The sequence below is a fragment of the Chanos chanos genome, chromosome 6 (assembly GCF_902362185.1).
Source record: "Chanos chanos chromosome 6, fChaCha1.1, whole genome shotgun sequence".
Taxonomy (NCBI): domain Eukaryota; kingdom Metazoa; phylum Chordata; class Actinopteri; order Gonorynchiformes; family Chanidae; genus Chanos; species Chanos chanos.
The window spans coordinates 1,605,000-1,622,500 of record NC_044500.1 but is presented as its reverse complement, the minus strand read 5'-3'; the positions used below and the strand labels follow the sequence as shown (position 1 = coordinate 1,622,500).

General features: G+C 37.4%; 1 protein-coding gene across 1 annotated transcript in view; it reads left to right on the top strand.

The window, feature by feature from the left end:
- Positions 1-11,357: 11,357 nt before the first annotated feature.
- The window catches only part of LOC115813995 (E3 ubiquitin-protein ligase rnf213-alpha-like), a 55,323-nt gene continuing 49,179 nt past the window's right edge, over positions 11,358-17,501 (top strand). The window contains exons 1-5 of the mRNA XM_030776703.1: positions 11,358-11,531; positions 12,477-12,584; positions 13,061-13,162; positions 15,216-15,320; positions 15,500-15,653. Coding sequence (XP_030632563.1) covers positions 11,358-11,531; positions 12,477-12,584; positions 13,061-13,162; positions 15,216-15,320; positions 15,500-15,653 — 643 coding nt within the window. The remainder of the gene's footprint in view (positions 11,532-12,476; positions 12,585-13,060; positions 13,163-15,215; positions 15,321-15,499; positions 15,654-17,501) is intronic.

Genomic DNA, 17,501 nt, shown 5'->3' with positions numbered 1-17,501 from the left:
CTTATGCAGCGTCACAACATTTATTTCCGCCCAGAGCAGCATTATTTTTTGGCTGAGACCTATTGACAACAGGAGAGTTGAACCACTCCATAAAGTCTTCTCCAGCACATCCCAAAGACTTTCAGTGGGGTTAAGGTCAGGACTCTGTGGTGGCCAATCCATGTGTGAAAATGATTCCTCATGCTCCCTAAACCACTCTTTCACAATTTGAGCTCAATGAACCTTGGCATTGTCGTTCTGCAATATGCCCGTGCCATCAGCGAGGAAAAAAATCCACTGATGGGATAACCTGGTGACTCAGTACATTCAGGGGCTCAGCTGACTTCATTTTATTGCCACATAACGTTGCAGAGCCTAAACCTGACCAACTGAATCAACTACAGATCATAACACATCCAGATCCAAATGTTGACTTTTTTTTTTTGGCCAGGCAGTGTATACATATACGTATACATATACATACACACATATATACATATACATATACATATACATATACATACACATACATACATACATACAGACATACACACACACACAGACACACACACAAACTTATTTTTAATTTTTCCTTTCTTAAAGACAATGGCAGTTTACAAGGGGTTATCGACCATTTTTCCAGGTAAATAAATTTTGTTATATTAAAATTATTTTGTTGTATTAAAAATATACTTTGAGTAGTCAAATGTTAAAAACACATTTTAAAAAGCAAAACTGTATCTTACACCTCTGTTTTTGTACCTAGTTTGAGAAGAAGGTTTTTAATTCTGAAAATGTGTTCACCGGTGTCCAAAAAATGTTTATTCCCTATTAAATGTTTAGTTTGCTGAGAATTGTAGAAAAATATTTATGGAGTGAAAATAAGCTTAAACAGTGGCATATTTTGTCTGATTAAGGTTCACAGATTACAGCCACTAGTGAATTCACTTAATTGTTTTTCAGAAACTTGATGTAAATAGATGCATTTGCTGTTTAGCAATGATTTGAGACATGGTTGGCTTTAACAAGTTACTGTTTAGTTCTCAATTACCACCAGTTTAATATTAACCAGTGAGTGTTTAGATACCATTTTAAAAAGTGCATTGAAATACATCCTATTCAATGTTTGATAGTTCAGATCTGTAGTAAATTACTATATTCAATATTCAGGACCATAATTTTACTGTGCATTGCACTGGTCATATCAAGCCAAATACACATAATTCAGGGCAGCCTGGACATCAGATACAAATGAACATAATACACTCTGGGATCCCCCACACTTACATAATAAGTCAAATGCTGCTGATTAATAGATACAGTAAGAGGAGAGGTACATATGACTACTACTCACAAGGACTGCATTGAACAAACTACAACAAAACGTGACCAAAGTTGTCAAAGCTTTGGATATAATTTGGCTCCAGAGTAGCCTGAACAAAAAAAGACCAAGAGACACAAGTGCACTCTGAATTAAAAACCAAAAAATAACCGTTACGTTTCAGCTGTCCAATCACGGATTTTATTTTTGAAAACTGCTTTTTACTTATGACAGCATAAGCGGCAAGCTTGTATAGTGGGTCAGTGACTTAGTGGCAGGGATGTGTCTTGCAATAAGTAGTAAATAACAGTTTTAAACCCATGAGTGCTGGAGTGAGTCTTGACAATGCAAGAATGTCATTTTATGCTGAAAACTAAAACTGTTGAATGCTCTGAGGTGTGAAACTATAATCTCCATTTTCGATTCAGTGGTGCTATTTGCCTTGATATGCCATGAAATGCACTTTCGTTATGTGGGTACATCCTGAAGTAAAGAGACAATGCATTCTCACTACACCAAACATTTCAAAAGAAATACATATTTTCTCTTGCAGATGAAATTAGACATTGTTTTGCTTTCTCTTATAGCTAATCAGAAATGTGAAAAAGTCCATAAAGGTTAAACACGAACATTACAAATTAAGCAGAGCTTCATGTTAGCATCTGCCTAACCAGTTATCTGACCTGTGAATTTAAACAACCACAGAATCTGAAAGATGTCAAAGTCTCAGAGGGCCTTGGAACTGTTGGTCCCCAAGGTTTAATATACTATAATAACCGGGATTTGTCAGAACTTTGTTTTTCTATATTCAGGGCTCCCCAGCCATCACGTACAGAGTTATTGTTAGAATTTTAACCTCACACATTTGCTTTATAGACCCCAGACAGAACCTGGACCTGACGAAGACACGGTCACTGTGGAATTCAATGCTTTTCTACGCAGTAGTGCCAGTTTCACACCAGCTGAGGATGAGATGTGGATTTGTGATCAGTCTTACAAATTAGTCAAGATGGAATATTATGGGTATGAAATAAGTCAGACAATGTATAGATAACTGACAGACAACTTAAACAGTGTTTTACAGGTTGAGTATCCCTTATCTGAAATGCCTAGAAACAGAAGTGTTTCGGATTTTGGATTTTTTTTTTTCCCCAAATTTTGAAATACAGTATTTGAATATGCATAATAACGGAGCATCAGAGCCCCACATGGGCAAGTGAGGTCAGGTGTAGAATTTTTCACTTTCATGTCGATGCTCAAAATGTTTCAAATTTTGGTGCATTTCGGATTTTGGATTAGAGATGCTCAACCTGTTTGTGAATTATATCAAAGTGACATTTATCTATACATTTTATTAAAATAAGGACTGACTGTTTTTATTGTTTTGTTTTTTTCCACCCTCTTCACTCCAACTAGGTCCCCTGAGGGTCAAGACACCCTGTAAGTAGATTATAAATAAATGTAATGCACTTTTTGAATGCACTTTTTAATGTGTAGGAGTTCCTTTATCTTTATAAGTTTGTAGAATTCATAGTTAGTCACTTTTGATCATATACAAGTGCTCCCCGACTTATGACGGTTACAATGGTGCGAAAGCGATGAGCATTTAGTAGGAACCATATTTCGAATCTTGAATTTCGATATTATCACGGACTACTGATATGCTGTATACTCTCATGATGCTGGGCAGCGGCAGTGAGCCGCAGCTTCCATCAGCCATGCAATCACGAACAGATCTACAGTGTACTCTGTCACTGGCATTTTTTGGATAATATGTTTTATATTTTCGCATCCCATCAAAATGTCCATCTGTGTACGTTAATTGTGAGTACTCATACAACCATTCACTTTCAGTACAGTTGTTACGTGACAATGCCATGTTCCGATCCTGTTTTACGTTTTGCATGAGTCACGTCAGTGAACTGAGTTGTTGATTACATGGAGTAAGCTATTCAACACATTATAAAAAATAGGCTTTGTGTAAGATGATTTTGCCCAACTATAGGCTAATGTAAGTGTTCCGAGCAAGTTTAAGGTAGGCGGGGGTAAGCTATCATGTTCAGTAGGTTAGATGTTTTGACTTATGACATTTTTGACTTTAGATGGGTTTATCTGGACGTAACCCCATCGTAAGTTAGGGAGCATCTGTATTAGGTATAGCCCTAATTACACTGAAGACAACTTGTTGCTCTTCCAAAACAATAGCTGTAACAGCAATTGTATTTCGCTTTGAGTAATAGATTTACAAGAGACAACGCTTTTTTTATTCAAAGATGCACTTTCCCGTAGGGAATCCATATGCACTGATCCGACTTTTTCAGTACTGATACCGATAACGATACCTGGGCTTTGGGTATCCGACACCAGTCCCGACACTGATCCAATCCCAGTGTTTAATTAATAAGCTGTATGCCTCACTGTGTGGAAGAGACTGGGATCATTCTTTTATGTGTGAGGCAACATCAGGCCTGACATAAACATTGCTTTCCTAACTTTGTGAAACAAAATGCTACAAATTATATATATATATATATATATACACACACACACACACACATACATACATACATACATATATGTGTGTGTGTGTGTGTGTATATATATATATATATATATGTAATATACATATGTAATATATGTGTGTGTGTGTATATATATATATATATATATATAAAATGCAATGCAGAATTGTTGTTTATTATTAAAATAATGAATAATCATGCAACAAATTGGTCAGGAATCAAAATCCCAGCATAAAACAATACAACTGCATCAAATGAGAAGAAAATGTAAACATGAAATCAGAAATTAAGTCACAAACTAGGCTAAGGAAGGAGCCCTCGTTTTCAACGACTGTCAGGGGTTGTTCATCCAGAACAATGAATTCGAGAACCTTTTCTGTTATTTTTGTCGCTTTCACACTATCACTGTGAAGTTTCTCACGTCTTTGCAATGCACCCAACAAAGTTAAGTGCTTCTTTCGATTCGTCCCCTTTTTTTGATTGGTTGAACTCGTCATGTTCTTTGCTGTGATGTTACTGGAGGAGCCTGATTCAGTTGGTTGTGTTACATTTTGCAGTGCTACCACCGCCCCTCGAAATGCTGGATTTACGGCAGGGTTTCCGTTAGCTGGTGATTACCAGCTTTTGCCTTGTAAAATTTATTTAAAAAAAAAAACAACTCTTTACCTCTCTTTACCAGCCCTCTGTCTGTGCCCGTGCATGCGTATTCTGAGACTGGGCTCACTGACCAATCACAACACAGTTAGTTAATGTATGTTAACATTGTAGACTAATGCATAAGTAGCACACAGCAGTGAGATGGCCAATCAAAGCCATGGACAAGAACATGTCAAAAAGAAAAGGAGGGGCCGAAAAAATGAGAGAAAAAATGAGAGAAGGCATTAGAGGCACAGGCTTCCAAATGTAAAATGAAATTGACAAGTTCGGGCATCAGCGTCCCCAAGCAGCCAGCAACGCCATTTTTGAGGAGCAGACTGAAGCAGTAAGATGGACGTTAAATTATAGGCTAGGCTACATGTTCAGTTGAAACTGCTGTAACTTGTGGTTACAAAACGACCACACAGTGTTGCTACCAAACTCTCAGGTTGTACAATGTGCTGACAGATACTAGCTGTCGAATTTCTTATTGCCCAGTATCACACAGGTCATCTGTAAACACACAGTATATTCTAAACGTTCAAGTTCAATAGAAACAGGCTCAGAAGCCAACTCTCACAAGATCATTTGGAAGCTTTCACACCGATGGCAACAGAGAGGGACATCCTGCTCACATTGACCCCCCCCAACTGTAACTGACTCACCAACCTGACCCGAGGGCCCCCCTGTGTGCCAATCCCAGTGGATAAAAGTCCAGGGCTGAGTTTCTTTCCCTGAACATGTGTAACTTTCAAATTTGTTTGGTAAAATAAACTCTTTCAGGACACCTGACCGGCAAGAAAAAATCCTAGCAGAAATCCTGCTCGGGAGATATTGCAAGTAGCAGTAGAACTTGTTGGCGTTGCAAGCATGAAAATACCTCCAAACTGCCGACCCCGTGTTGTTAGCTCCCTCTGCTATGTCTGCTCTCCTTCGAGCAAAATGTATGGGTCTACCGGCGCATTGCTTTTAACGACACGTGCATGTAGACATAAACATGGAATAACATAGAACTGAGTTGAATATATTGGCCCCATTGTCACTGATACCTGATCCAGCTATTTAACTCAGTATCGGGCCGATATCCGAAATCAGTATCGGATCGGTGCATCCCAAGTTTCCAGCCCCCCCCCCCCCCCCCCGCCCTACCGCCCACAGAACTAGATCCTTTTTACATGTTATTCATAGTGAATGAAATATTACATTGATTCCAAAGTTCCTCAAGTCTAAAACTGTCTCTGATTGGTCAGAAGGGCATTCTAGTCATTTCTCTGATTAACTCTCTCTAGCTATGCTAGGCACCACCTACATGAACGTCTTGTATGTGGATGTGGGTGCAGAGGATTTTTTAAAGGACCATGATAAAGTGTATAATTTCCATATTCCTTTCCCAACTCACCTGTAACAGTGGGCAACAGACAACAGAACAGAGAGAGTCTGAAAAACTCTGACATGTAATGTGCATTTTAGGCTCATGCTTGTGTCATTAGTCAAATGTATCGCATTACAGTGTCTCAACACAATGTTTCTGTAGACATGTTTTTAGAATAGTATTTCTGTGTGGTACTGGTACTCTGTGGGGCCATGTATGCAATAGATCTCATCTGTCAAATTTACAGATTCACAAATTTAAGAAATCAAAATGCATGACATGATCTGATAAGTACTGTGTTTAAAAAAATTACCCCCCCCCCCCCCAAATATTTTGTACCCTGTTTAAATGCCTATTTTCAAATGTTTCTTGCAGTGGCAAATTTTTCAGGATTTCCTGTAAAGTAGAGTCATCAAAACTGCACAAGTTAGTGTACAAATACGTCATCTTTACCAAGAACAGCAAAGAAAGACCAGAGCAAATAGAGAAGACAGACATGTACTATAGAAAGTTAATCTGGGGAAAACAATCAAGTCATAAAGGTACGTTTCAGTCATTTCCTTAATATGCACCTCTGTGTTATCATTTTACATTTTTGGAAATCGGACCAGTTCACATGTAATGTTCATTGTAAATAGGTCATGACATTTTAGTGTTTTTAAATGCCAATATCCTCAGACCAGTGTGTAAACTTTGGAGAATATTTAGCAGTTTGTATGCAATTGTATTCCTTAAACTCTGGTCAATGCCTTATGCTCCTGTGTAAACTGTTGTAGGAAGTGGGCCTGTTAGGACCACTGGGCTAAACCTTATCTAAACAGGACCTGTCCAGCCCTTTCCTCTGTATTCCTTTTACTTTACAACAGAATTGATTGTCTCTATAGCTGTACTCTGAATTTTTCTCCTGTAGCATAAACATTTTACCTTGCAATGATAGTTAAATCACTGTGTGCTTTAAGTTCATGTCTGTTACCTTTACGCTATACATATGAAATGCCTAATTGCCCTTTACCAAACAAGCCAATAAGGTTGATTTATTAAACACTACATGTCATATTCTATGAGAAGAAAATGTAATTTTACACTTTGCAGAAATGATGCTGGTCATACATTACAGCGATATGATATTCAAGATAGCTGTTTTGCTTTTTTTAATGATACACTCACACACATATATTTATATAAATGTATCTCTTTGTGTATAATGCCACACACACACACATTATACACACACACACACACAATATATATATATATATATATATATATATATATATATACACACACACACACACACACACACACACATATATATATATATATATATATATATATATATATATATATATATACATATATATGTGTGTGTGTGTGTGTGTGTGTGTGTATCTATATATATTTGCCTTTTCATTATTATGCTAATCTTATGTCTTATGCTAATCTGTTCTTTTCTTTCAGTGCTCCGACAGTTTGATGACATATGTATGAAATCTGAAAAACATCTCATTTTCAATCACAAAACTGAGATACATGATGTTCGCCCAAAATTTCTCAACACTGTCCTGCACAACTCTCTGAGATGTCAGGACGCTGATCTGCCTCATCTTCAGGAGCACTTTCAGCACATCCTGCAGAGCATAAAAATCAGACGCATTTTTAATGTACAAACAAAAGAAGAGAACATGATTAACTGTGAATTTGTAAGTACTTAACATACAAAAGACTTTCATAGCAAAAAAAGGTTTTAATATTACTGCAGAGAAAGATTTCAGAGCAAAATTAAAATAATTCAAGATTTATGGCCATAAAACTCTCCTGATATATCATATTTCTCCTTAAATTGCTAATGACTTTGTTCCATTCTCCCTACAGTCATTGGAGAAGGTTGAGGAGTCCTTAAACACCGTGATTGGGAAACTCAAAGGAACACATCCAATTTCATATGTCTTCGCAGCGGCATTGTTTGCTGAATTCATGGAAGCAAAACTATGTCAGTCCTCAGTTGAAAAACTTGCATCAATTGCAAAGACATACTCTACAAAAGGGATGGATCTGCCTCACCTTTCAGACTCCACAAAAGAGTTAGTTACACTCTGAAATTGTTTTCAGTTATGAAGCAGAGTAAATATTTGATTAGCACAGTAGTGTTCATTGTAATACATAAGAATTTCGCGAGTTAGATAATAGTTTTAGCTTTTGCTAACTAACTGATTAATATGGCAATATGGCCAAATTTGACAGGGACAGTATCCATCCATATGGAGGTCCTTCAACATTCTTGCCTGTGTATCTGATCTAATACTGAACTCAGTGGTGGCACTTATGCAACAGACAGCATTTTAACAGCTCTATGTTTGGTTTGTGTTCTGCCTGTCTTGGAAGTCTCTTTGGATAAAAGCACCTGCTAAATGAATAAATGTAAATGTAAATATTTAAGTGTGATCCCTGTGACCACAACCTTTTACCAGACTGTTCTGTTATTTCCAGATTGATCTGCAGGGCAGTGAAGAGTCTCTTTCAACAAGCATGTGTCCACCAATCCATGTCAGCAGTGTGGCTGATGGGACTACTTTATAAACTGCTTCCACATGATGAGAGTTCAAGAAGGAAATTACTGCCTCGTTGTGGCTCAGACAACCTGAAATGGATGTGTGCTGACAAGTCATCCCAAAGGTAATCAGTATGTCCTTACATAGCGCTGGTGCTTTTGTTATTTAAAATCTTTTACATTTTTTTCCAGCCTGCATTTATCACACGTGGTGATGCACAAGGCTGTTCTAAGATGTGTCAGTTTGATGGTAAAGAGTTTAACAGCTGAAAATCTGAAAAACAAAAAAACTTTTAAAAATACATGTTTTTCAAAGGTTTCACGTAGTAGAACCTAAAGATGAGAAAATCGTGTAGGGCTTACACCCTGTCTGAAAAAAACAACAACATTTATTTGTTTTTCTAAGGTCATTGAGCCATTGTCAACCATGCCTCTGATATTGGTGGGATACTGGCCATTAGAGCTCCAACATACACCGAAAACACAGTGTCTCTTTGCTCACAACATTCATTGTGCTGGGAAACAATTCCACCACAACCAGAACGACAGAACACAAGATACTATTAAGTGTGAAGAAGAACAATAAATGCAAAATGACTGAACAAGAGATGGAAAAAGGATTTTTTTTTTTCTGGCCTGATCCATAAGACCTTACATAAGAATGTATAACCATCAGCGTTTCCTTACATAGTACTGGTGCTTTTTTCATTTAAAAATTTTACATTTCTTTTTTTCCCATGCAGTTATCACATGTGGTGATGTACAAGGGTATTCTACGTTGTGTCAGTTTGATTCTCAAGAGTTAACAACTGAGAATGTGAAAAAATACTTTTAAAAATAAATGTTTTTCAAAGGTTTCACTTATTAGGACCTAAGAATGAGAAAGTCATGTAGGGCTTACATTCTGTCTGAAAAACCAACAAAGTTTATAATTTTCTGAGCTCAGTGAGTCACAGTCAACCATGCTTCTGACACTGACAGAATATTGGCCAGTAATAGCACTAATATACACAGAAAACACAGTCTCAAAACACAAACAACACTACAGTTCATTGAGAATGACATTAGAATAGGTTTGGGCAATATAGCCATATAGTCAGGTATTATATCACAGTATTTCAAACAATAAGTTTAAATTTAAGTTAAAGTTTAAGTTGAATGGATCATAATATCATGGCTATTATGATCCATGATATTTATCAGGATATGTATTTACTTACTCACTATCTATTTATTTATTTATTAGTTTACAGTACAGTACAGTCAAACTGATTCATTATCTGAGAAAACACCACTTATAGCGTTCTGGTATTTAAAATGCAAGTACATGAATAACTGAAAGACAATTAAGACATGGAAAAGTGTCTTTTCATATAAATGTTGATGCATACCAAGGTAGTTTCAAATGGTTGAGAAAAACCTTAGTACAAACTTATTATTAACATGTTGCAAATAAGTAATTTACAGCCTGTAAGTTTATCCAGTCAGTCAGAGTTTAAAACAAATAGTAATATGAAAGAATAAATAAATAAATCTGCAATAGACTGGCGACCTGCCAGGGTGTTTCCCCACCTTTCGCCCAAATGAGTGCCAGGATAGGCTCCAGAACCCCCTGCGACCCTAATTAGGATAAGCAGCTTAGAAAATGAATGAATGAATAATAAATAAATGCTTGACCAAACAAGGAAGAACTATTTTCAAGTGAACAATGCTGTAGAGAAGACCAAGGCCTTCACCATGTTCACACTGCTGTTTGTGGTCATGCTGGTCTACTGCTAGATGCTTCACTTACTCTGGTTGAAAGTAACAGATAATTTTGGGAATGTCCCTGGTAAATTAATGTGAATGTTACAAGGACAATCTACTGTTTTTTAAAAGGAACAATGTTTTTCTTAAAAAATACTCAAAAAGCCTTCTTGCACCAAACCCACTTTCTTATCAAAGCCAGTCTCTCATGGTTCTTTAAACCGGTATTCATATGTATTTCATGATCTTTATGTAGTAGACTCTCAAAAGCAAATCCATTAGTTTCAAAGAGCTAATATAATCTGAGCTGACTTGCATCTGTTCAAGGTCTGACATACGATGTCCTTTTTCCCCTTAGTCAACGATGCAACAAAATTATACAATAGCATCATCAACTGGCAACCCGACAGTTTCAGTCAACATGTGTTCATCTATTAATGGTCTGGCACTCCAAATATCGGGCTTGGAAATGACTGAATGACTGATTAATACTTTTTATATTCAGCCCCTTACAGCTGAGTTTATGGGTCACCACATTCATTATGCTGGGAAGTAATTCTACCATAAACAGAATGACAGGACACAAGATATCATTTATTGTGAAGAAGAACAGTAACCACAAAATGACTGAACAAGAGAGAGTTAAATACAAACGGGGATTTCACCTGGCCCGACCCATAAGACCTTACATAAGAATGTATAACCATGGGAGCAGTAGCTCTTTTATTGTTCTGTCTTATGGAGACGTACACTTTCAGACAGAGGAACCGTTTTAACCGTGTGCGTAAATAGAATACTTATATCAGGCATAATACAGACAGACAGGCATAATACAGACAGACAGGGAAGGAGGGGTGTGGGAGCCCACCACAGTGAAGAAGATTCAGACGTTTGGACTGCGGAAAAGGGCTGTGATCCAGTAATTTGTCTTACATTAGTTGATTCAACAAGAGTTATCTGACCTGTTCTTAAAATCGACACAGAGGCTCATTTTCCTTGATCATTCAAAATGGTGCATTGGTGCTGTAGTAAGTTTGTGCTGTCAGTGCATATGAATGACCCAGCTGGCCAGCACCATCTCATTTTCACACAAATAACTTGGGTGGACAAAATCTCACATTTGACACTGGTTTCATGAGGTTAGGTGACTAACTTGATATTTTTTTATGGATATATAGACACTAATAACCCATGTCTTGTTTTATACACGTCTCTTTTAGTGAACTTTTATACATGGTGCAAAATCACCAACAACAGCTCAGCGAACATCATGACTTTGCAGTAACTGTGCTCTTTGACATGTTCTCTGTGGAGACTGGACATTATCAGTTACTGAAATATCTGAGCCTTAAACCAGAGGAGTTTTTGAATAAGACACTGTACTGGATACAAATATATCCCATTGAGGTGAGTATTAACACAATCAAATCTCTCAATCCAAAATTTATCTAAAACTTTTTGTACAAAAATATTGGTAAGCTGTTATTTGCACCCCTTCCTATCCCAGCTTAATTTTCTGAAATACTAACATTTAAATATAGCTTTTCTGTGACACGGGAATGTCCTGCCCATGTTTGACAGACTTAGACTGTAAGATATGTGGAGGTCCTTAAGAGGGACTGATGGAAAGCAGTATTTAAGTAAGCCTGGAGGAATGATGGCAATTGCTTGTTTTCTTTATGATATGGTGATAGTCATCGGTGGTGAGGATGGGTCAGGGGATGGGCTGTTGTTGGAGGCGTGACACCAAGGTGTGAGCCCATGTAACGTAGGCAACATATGAGAAAAAAGCAGGGCCCAAGATAGATACAATTAGAGACAGAATTTTGGAGAAACCAAGTGTTTATTTTATAACTGTAAAAACAAAATATCAGATGTTACAGCCTTTGTTAACTCTATGTATTGTGCATGCTTTCTCTGTCTTCATAAGAGAAATTATGTTAAAATTGATTACATTCCAACAGAAAGTGAAACTCGTGATATGGACTGTTGCTGAAGTGATCAAGGACTCACTAAAATCCAGGTGATAAAAAATTACCAGAGACAACGCCCTCACAAAAAACTGTTCAGGATTTTCTCAGCAAACTGTTTCTCTCGGATTTTCTCAGCTTATATATTAGTTAACCTCTTTGACAATAAACCACATGGCTCTCCCAGTGTTCTGCCATTTTCAGTTACAACAAATAATGATGACTATGTCTGCTTTATAATAACTGTTAGTGTGACTGCGTGTGTGTTTGTGACTGCATGTGTGTGTGTGTGTGTGTGTCTGCGTGTGTGTTTTACAGATCGCCGGAGACGTCGGAGGAGGAGACAATGTGTTGTCTCAGTCTGACCATTGCCATAATTCAGAAATTTACTGATGTGACGAAAAGAAACGACCCCTCACTGAGAGCTCTGACAGCACTGAAACTCCTCAACTCTTTCTCTGGGACTTTGGAGCACTTTCAACACAACAAGGTCAGAATATATTCAGATTTAATCTCTCGTTTACGCTGCAGGTCTTGTTTTTTTCAGTTAAATATGTTTTGTCTTCAAAACGATTCTTTGTTTATGGCCATTATGTCAGTATTTACACAGAATCTAAGAGTCTTAAAAATGTTTCTCAGCTTTTCACTAGATAAAACCTCACCAAATACTTTCATGAAACTATAAAATGCTATATTGTTAAGATAAATATGAGACAATTCTGAGAATTTGTGTTATTGAGGAGTTCTGAATGCTTTGAGAGTTAAGGGCTAACTATCTGGAATGTACAACTTTTCTTACCCACACACTGTCATAAAAATTATTTTTGCTTTCAGCAATCAATATCACAGCTGCCAGTCCTGTTTTCTTTTTATGTACTCATGGATTTTACCACAAACCTGAACATAGGTGAGAAGATTTGATAAGGCCCAATGGGAAAAACAATACTTTCACTTTCACTTTTTCAGGAAATGAATGAGATCAGCAGAACAACAATTCAGGATGTGGAGAGGAACATTGAGAGAAGTATCCGGGAAGCCACAGCCAAACATGGAGAACTGCAATTTGACGTATGTGTTTGTTAGCTTTCAATAACTATGGCTGTAATTGCACCTGGGCTCTTTAAGATCAATCCTTATTTCAACTATGATTTCTTTTTGTTTGTTTGAGATCTTTCTTTTGATTGAGATAAAGGAGAAGTCAGTTTATATGAGGTGTTTTGCTGGGTGATATGTGGATGTGTCAGAGGAATCAGGAATGATGTGACCACATTACAAAAGCAAGGGGACAATCCCAAATGAGAGGGGACATTTTTAAGAACATCAGGCTCTCTCACACATATTCTGTCATGAACAAAGCATATGTAATAAACATCTGAAAGAAGACTTGAATCCTATCTAAAAAAAAAACAAACAAAAAAAAACAATCTGAGCTTGTGTTATGTATTTATTAAGCATGCATGTTTGTTTGCTTATTGCCTATTTTCTTATTACGCGCATGAGGAAATGCATCAGGTCTGTGTCAGATAAATGGATGAAAAATACTTTCAGATAATTTGAATCTGATAAATGTAATAAAAATATCACTCATAATTCAATGTTTATGCTCATGACCAGTTTTTTGCTATGGACTTTTTTTGCCTTCGGTTGTTGTTCGTTCAGTTTCAGTGTCCTACTGATAATCAAAGACATGTCCATGCATATGCAGCATGAATGAAAGCATACATCACAGTTCTTTTCCTTGTTTATTTGGTGTTTTTCAGTTTTGGACAGAGATCTTTGAGCTCAGATTACCTGTACCATGGCAACAGGGCTGGGAGAGAACACTGAGCATGCTGTTTACTGAGATGATAAAAAAGGTAAGATGTTTAGTGAAAATAAATGTCACTAGTATGATCTATTTTCTAAATGCAGGGAAATCTCAGAAAGTTTTATATGCCTTGGAAAGTTTCCTCTTAACCTGACAAAACATCCAAATTGGCATTAAATTTACTGGTTACGGTTTGGTCAGTAACTGTGTGTCTGTCTTTGATGACAGAGTATCATGTATCAAAATTATGATGGGCTAAAGGAGTGAAGTACTCTTTTATTACTATTCCTGGTGTTAATTTGCACTAATTTCACATTTGAACTTCATCAGCTAAATTTTATGAAGTACTAAAACATATCCTGAGCATAGCCCTTCACTATGAACCCTGAACCCAACCTGGATCACCTACACTGTGATGGTCAGAGGTGACACTCCCACTAATATATAAGGTGTTCTACTTCAAGAGCATCTCCAATATACTGCTAATACAATACAGCTCCAATATACTGCCAATACAATATACCTCCTGTATACTGCTAATATTGAGAGAATACCTAACAACTTCATCTAAGCTGCTTATCCTAATTAGAGTCACGGGGGTGCTGGAGCCCAGCACTCAAAGGGCAAAAAGTGGGGAAACACCCTGGGCAGCTCACCAGTCCATCTCAGGGCTAAAAATGACCAATGTCTGTGAAATGAAAAAATGTCAATGTCATTGTAACTTTGAAGGGCAGACCACCTTCATCCTGTTTTCTCACTGAACGTGACTGGCAGCCATAGGATGTTTCTGTTCATTATTACACAGTTTACAAAGTTAAAAAAAAAAAGAAAGAAAGAAATGTAGCAATGTAAGAAGGTGCCAGTGCAGTGACATCAAATGATTTAGTTGTGCTGCTGTGAAAGTTAGTTCCTGTCTCTCACTCATTATCTGTTTCACATACAGTATATTCTCCTTCACTAATTTCAGTCTCAGCCAGTCATTTCAGTAGAAATACCCTATCTTGCTTTGAAAGGGTGTAACACTCAGAATCATTAACAGAACCTCTGGTCATCTACATTATTAAATAATAATTGACCTTTTGAATGTGATGAGAATATTTTGACATGGATTAAGTCTTTATAAGATTATCCCTTTTGATTAATAATTGACATTACTGAAAACAAAAAACTGCAGGTTTCACTTGTTATGAGGCCTATTGAAGTTATCTGACATGTTGATTGGAACAGAGCAGAGCGTCATCCCACAGCGTTCCACAGCATGTCTGGCATATCAGTGATTTTAAACTTGATGGAATAATTTACTGTGTCTAATAGGCTGATCACAAACAACAAGTGAAATACTACTGTGACTTCAGTGCTATCAACCCTGTGATGGAAGACTGTCTGTTACAGTGTGCTGTAGAGTCCATCAAACTCAAGGTAAAGTGAGAGTCTCTGAGATTTCAACCAGAAAATTTCGATGGTTTATAGTATGTGCTACTGTAAAACATTTTACAGGTACAGTATTCTCCATTTGCCTCATTTGTTTGGTAACTCATCCAGAAAAACTAGTTTGCACACTGATATAGTTTCTTCACTTTTCACTTTTTCTTTCACAGGCGGAGAATCTTGACATGATCTCACATAGCAGCAGATATGGGAGAGTGATGTCTGTGATCATCAGTCATACCTGGAAAAATCTGAAAGGAAACACCATAGACTGGGAACATCTCCTCACTGACCCTCATTCTGTAGAGCTTCTCAGAATTCTTGGTAAAGTAACAAGTTCCTTTCAGTTTAGAGCAACTGGATGCCAGCTATGTCAGAGCATTACAACATGCACAGCTGATCATGATTATGTGGTGATCATAAAGTAACTGAGATTCTCACACACACACAATGGGTCACATGGCTGTTGTGCAATGAACTTGCCTGTATGCATTGTAGATTTAGGCTCACAAAACTACAAGCAGGTGGATACACAAGGAGTACATGTACTGTTCCCGCTACATGCTGTATACAACTTGTATGTCAACATAGTTAAACAGCCAAACTCGGTTTTCATGAGCCAGGAAGTGAGCACCTTGCTCCTTTATTAACAGTCTTCAGATGTGGCAGGTGAAAGTTTACAGGCATTGCTTTTGAGAGTATTGAGAAAGTTCAAGACACAGGGGAAGCCTACACATGTGCATGCATCATGTAACTTGTCTACCATTTCCCTATCCCACAATTCACAGCATGTCTCTTACAACGTATCAAAATACCAAAATCAAAACTCAATCATGGATTCAATGTAAACCAATGTGATACTCTGTGTCTATCTGGATAGCCACTGCATGAACTATAACCTGTGAGGTTTTGACAGGCCAAAACCCAATCGCAGACCCACTGGGTAAAATAAGATTTATTCAAAAACAAATCAGAAGCCAATCTCAAAAACAGTGTCCAGTCCAAGGTCTAATCCAGAAGTCCAGAAAGCAAACAATTCCAAGACGTGAGGCAAAGGCTGGTCAAAAAACAAATTCAATCAAGGTCAGATCCAGCAATCCACAGGGCAAACAAATCCAGATCATAAGGCAAAGACAGGTCAATGTTAACACTGTCAGAACTACAAATCACAGACACCAAACTTTCACAGGCAGGCACAGACCACAGGCAGGCACAATCAGACAAAGAACAGATACCAGCACAGACTTAAATACACAGAACAATTGTCTTCAAGGACAGGTGATTGGTGGAATCAAATGAGGTAATAATAGAGATCAGGTGAGGGGCGGGGACAGGAGAACACAGGAACAAACAGAAACACATGGCAATACTAGACACAAACAAAGGCACATGGCAACACAATACCCAGAACGGCCAGCAGGGCGGCCAAAAGACGAAGTCCTGACGGGTGTACTGACAATAACCAGTCATCACTGGCAACAAACAAACCTCCTTCACCAACTTAAATCAGAGGGCGGGACAGTGCAGAATTGGAATAAATAAACTTCCTGAATGGCAGGATGCAAGACTCAGTTACTCACAACGATGTGTTTGCAGACTTGCATGGATGGATAGGGGTATAGGCATGGATAAAGGTGTATGGATAATGGTGGGTGATTAACAGAAACCAGGTGAAGACATTGACTGAATGACTGACAGGGTCAACCAATGATCAGTAAAGCCAGAGATGCTGATTATAAAAGGAACAAGTAACTTAATTTCTAAGCTGCACATGATGATAAACTAATGGAAAAACTCTCTCAAGACTAAAGAATAATTAACCATTTTAACATCAAAGGCAGATAAATTAATTTTAGTTACTCGATTGCTGGCTTATATACCATCCAGGAATAGCTAATGGCATTATGTGGTAACTAAGTTAACAACAAGCCTTAAGTAAAGATCAAACTTCATCTTTAAATCTAAACAAATTGTATTTTCATAGGGTATGACCAAATCAGTATACAATACGACACGCCAAGTGATTTATTGGTCACTGAATAACAAATCAGATCACAAATTGGTCATAAGTATGTCACTGCTTTCAGCTTTTTTTTTTAATCTGTGTCATATGTGCGTTGCAGTAATGCATTGTTTTAATGAGATGTCTGTGTGTTGACTCTGTTTTGTAAT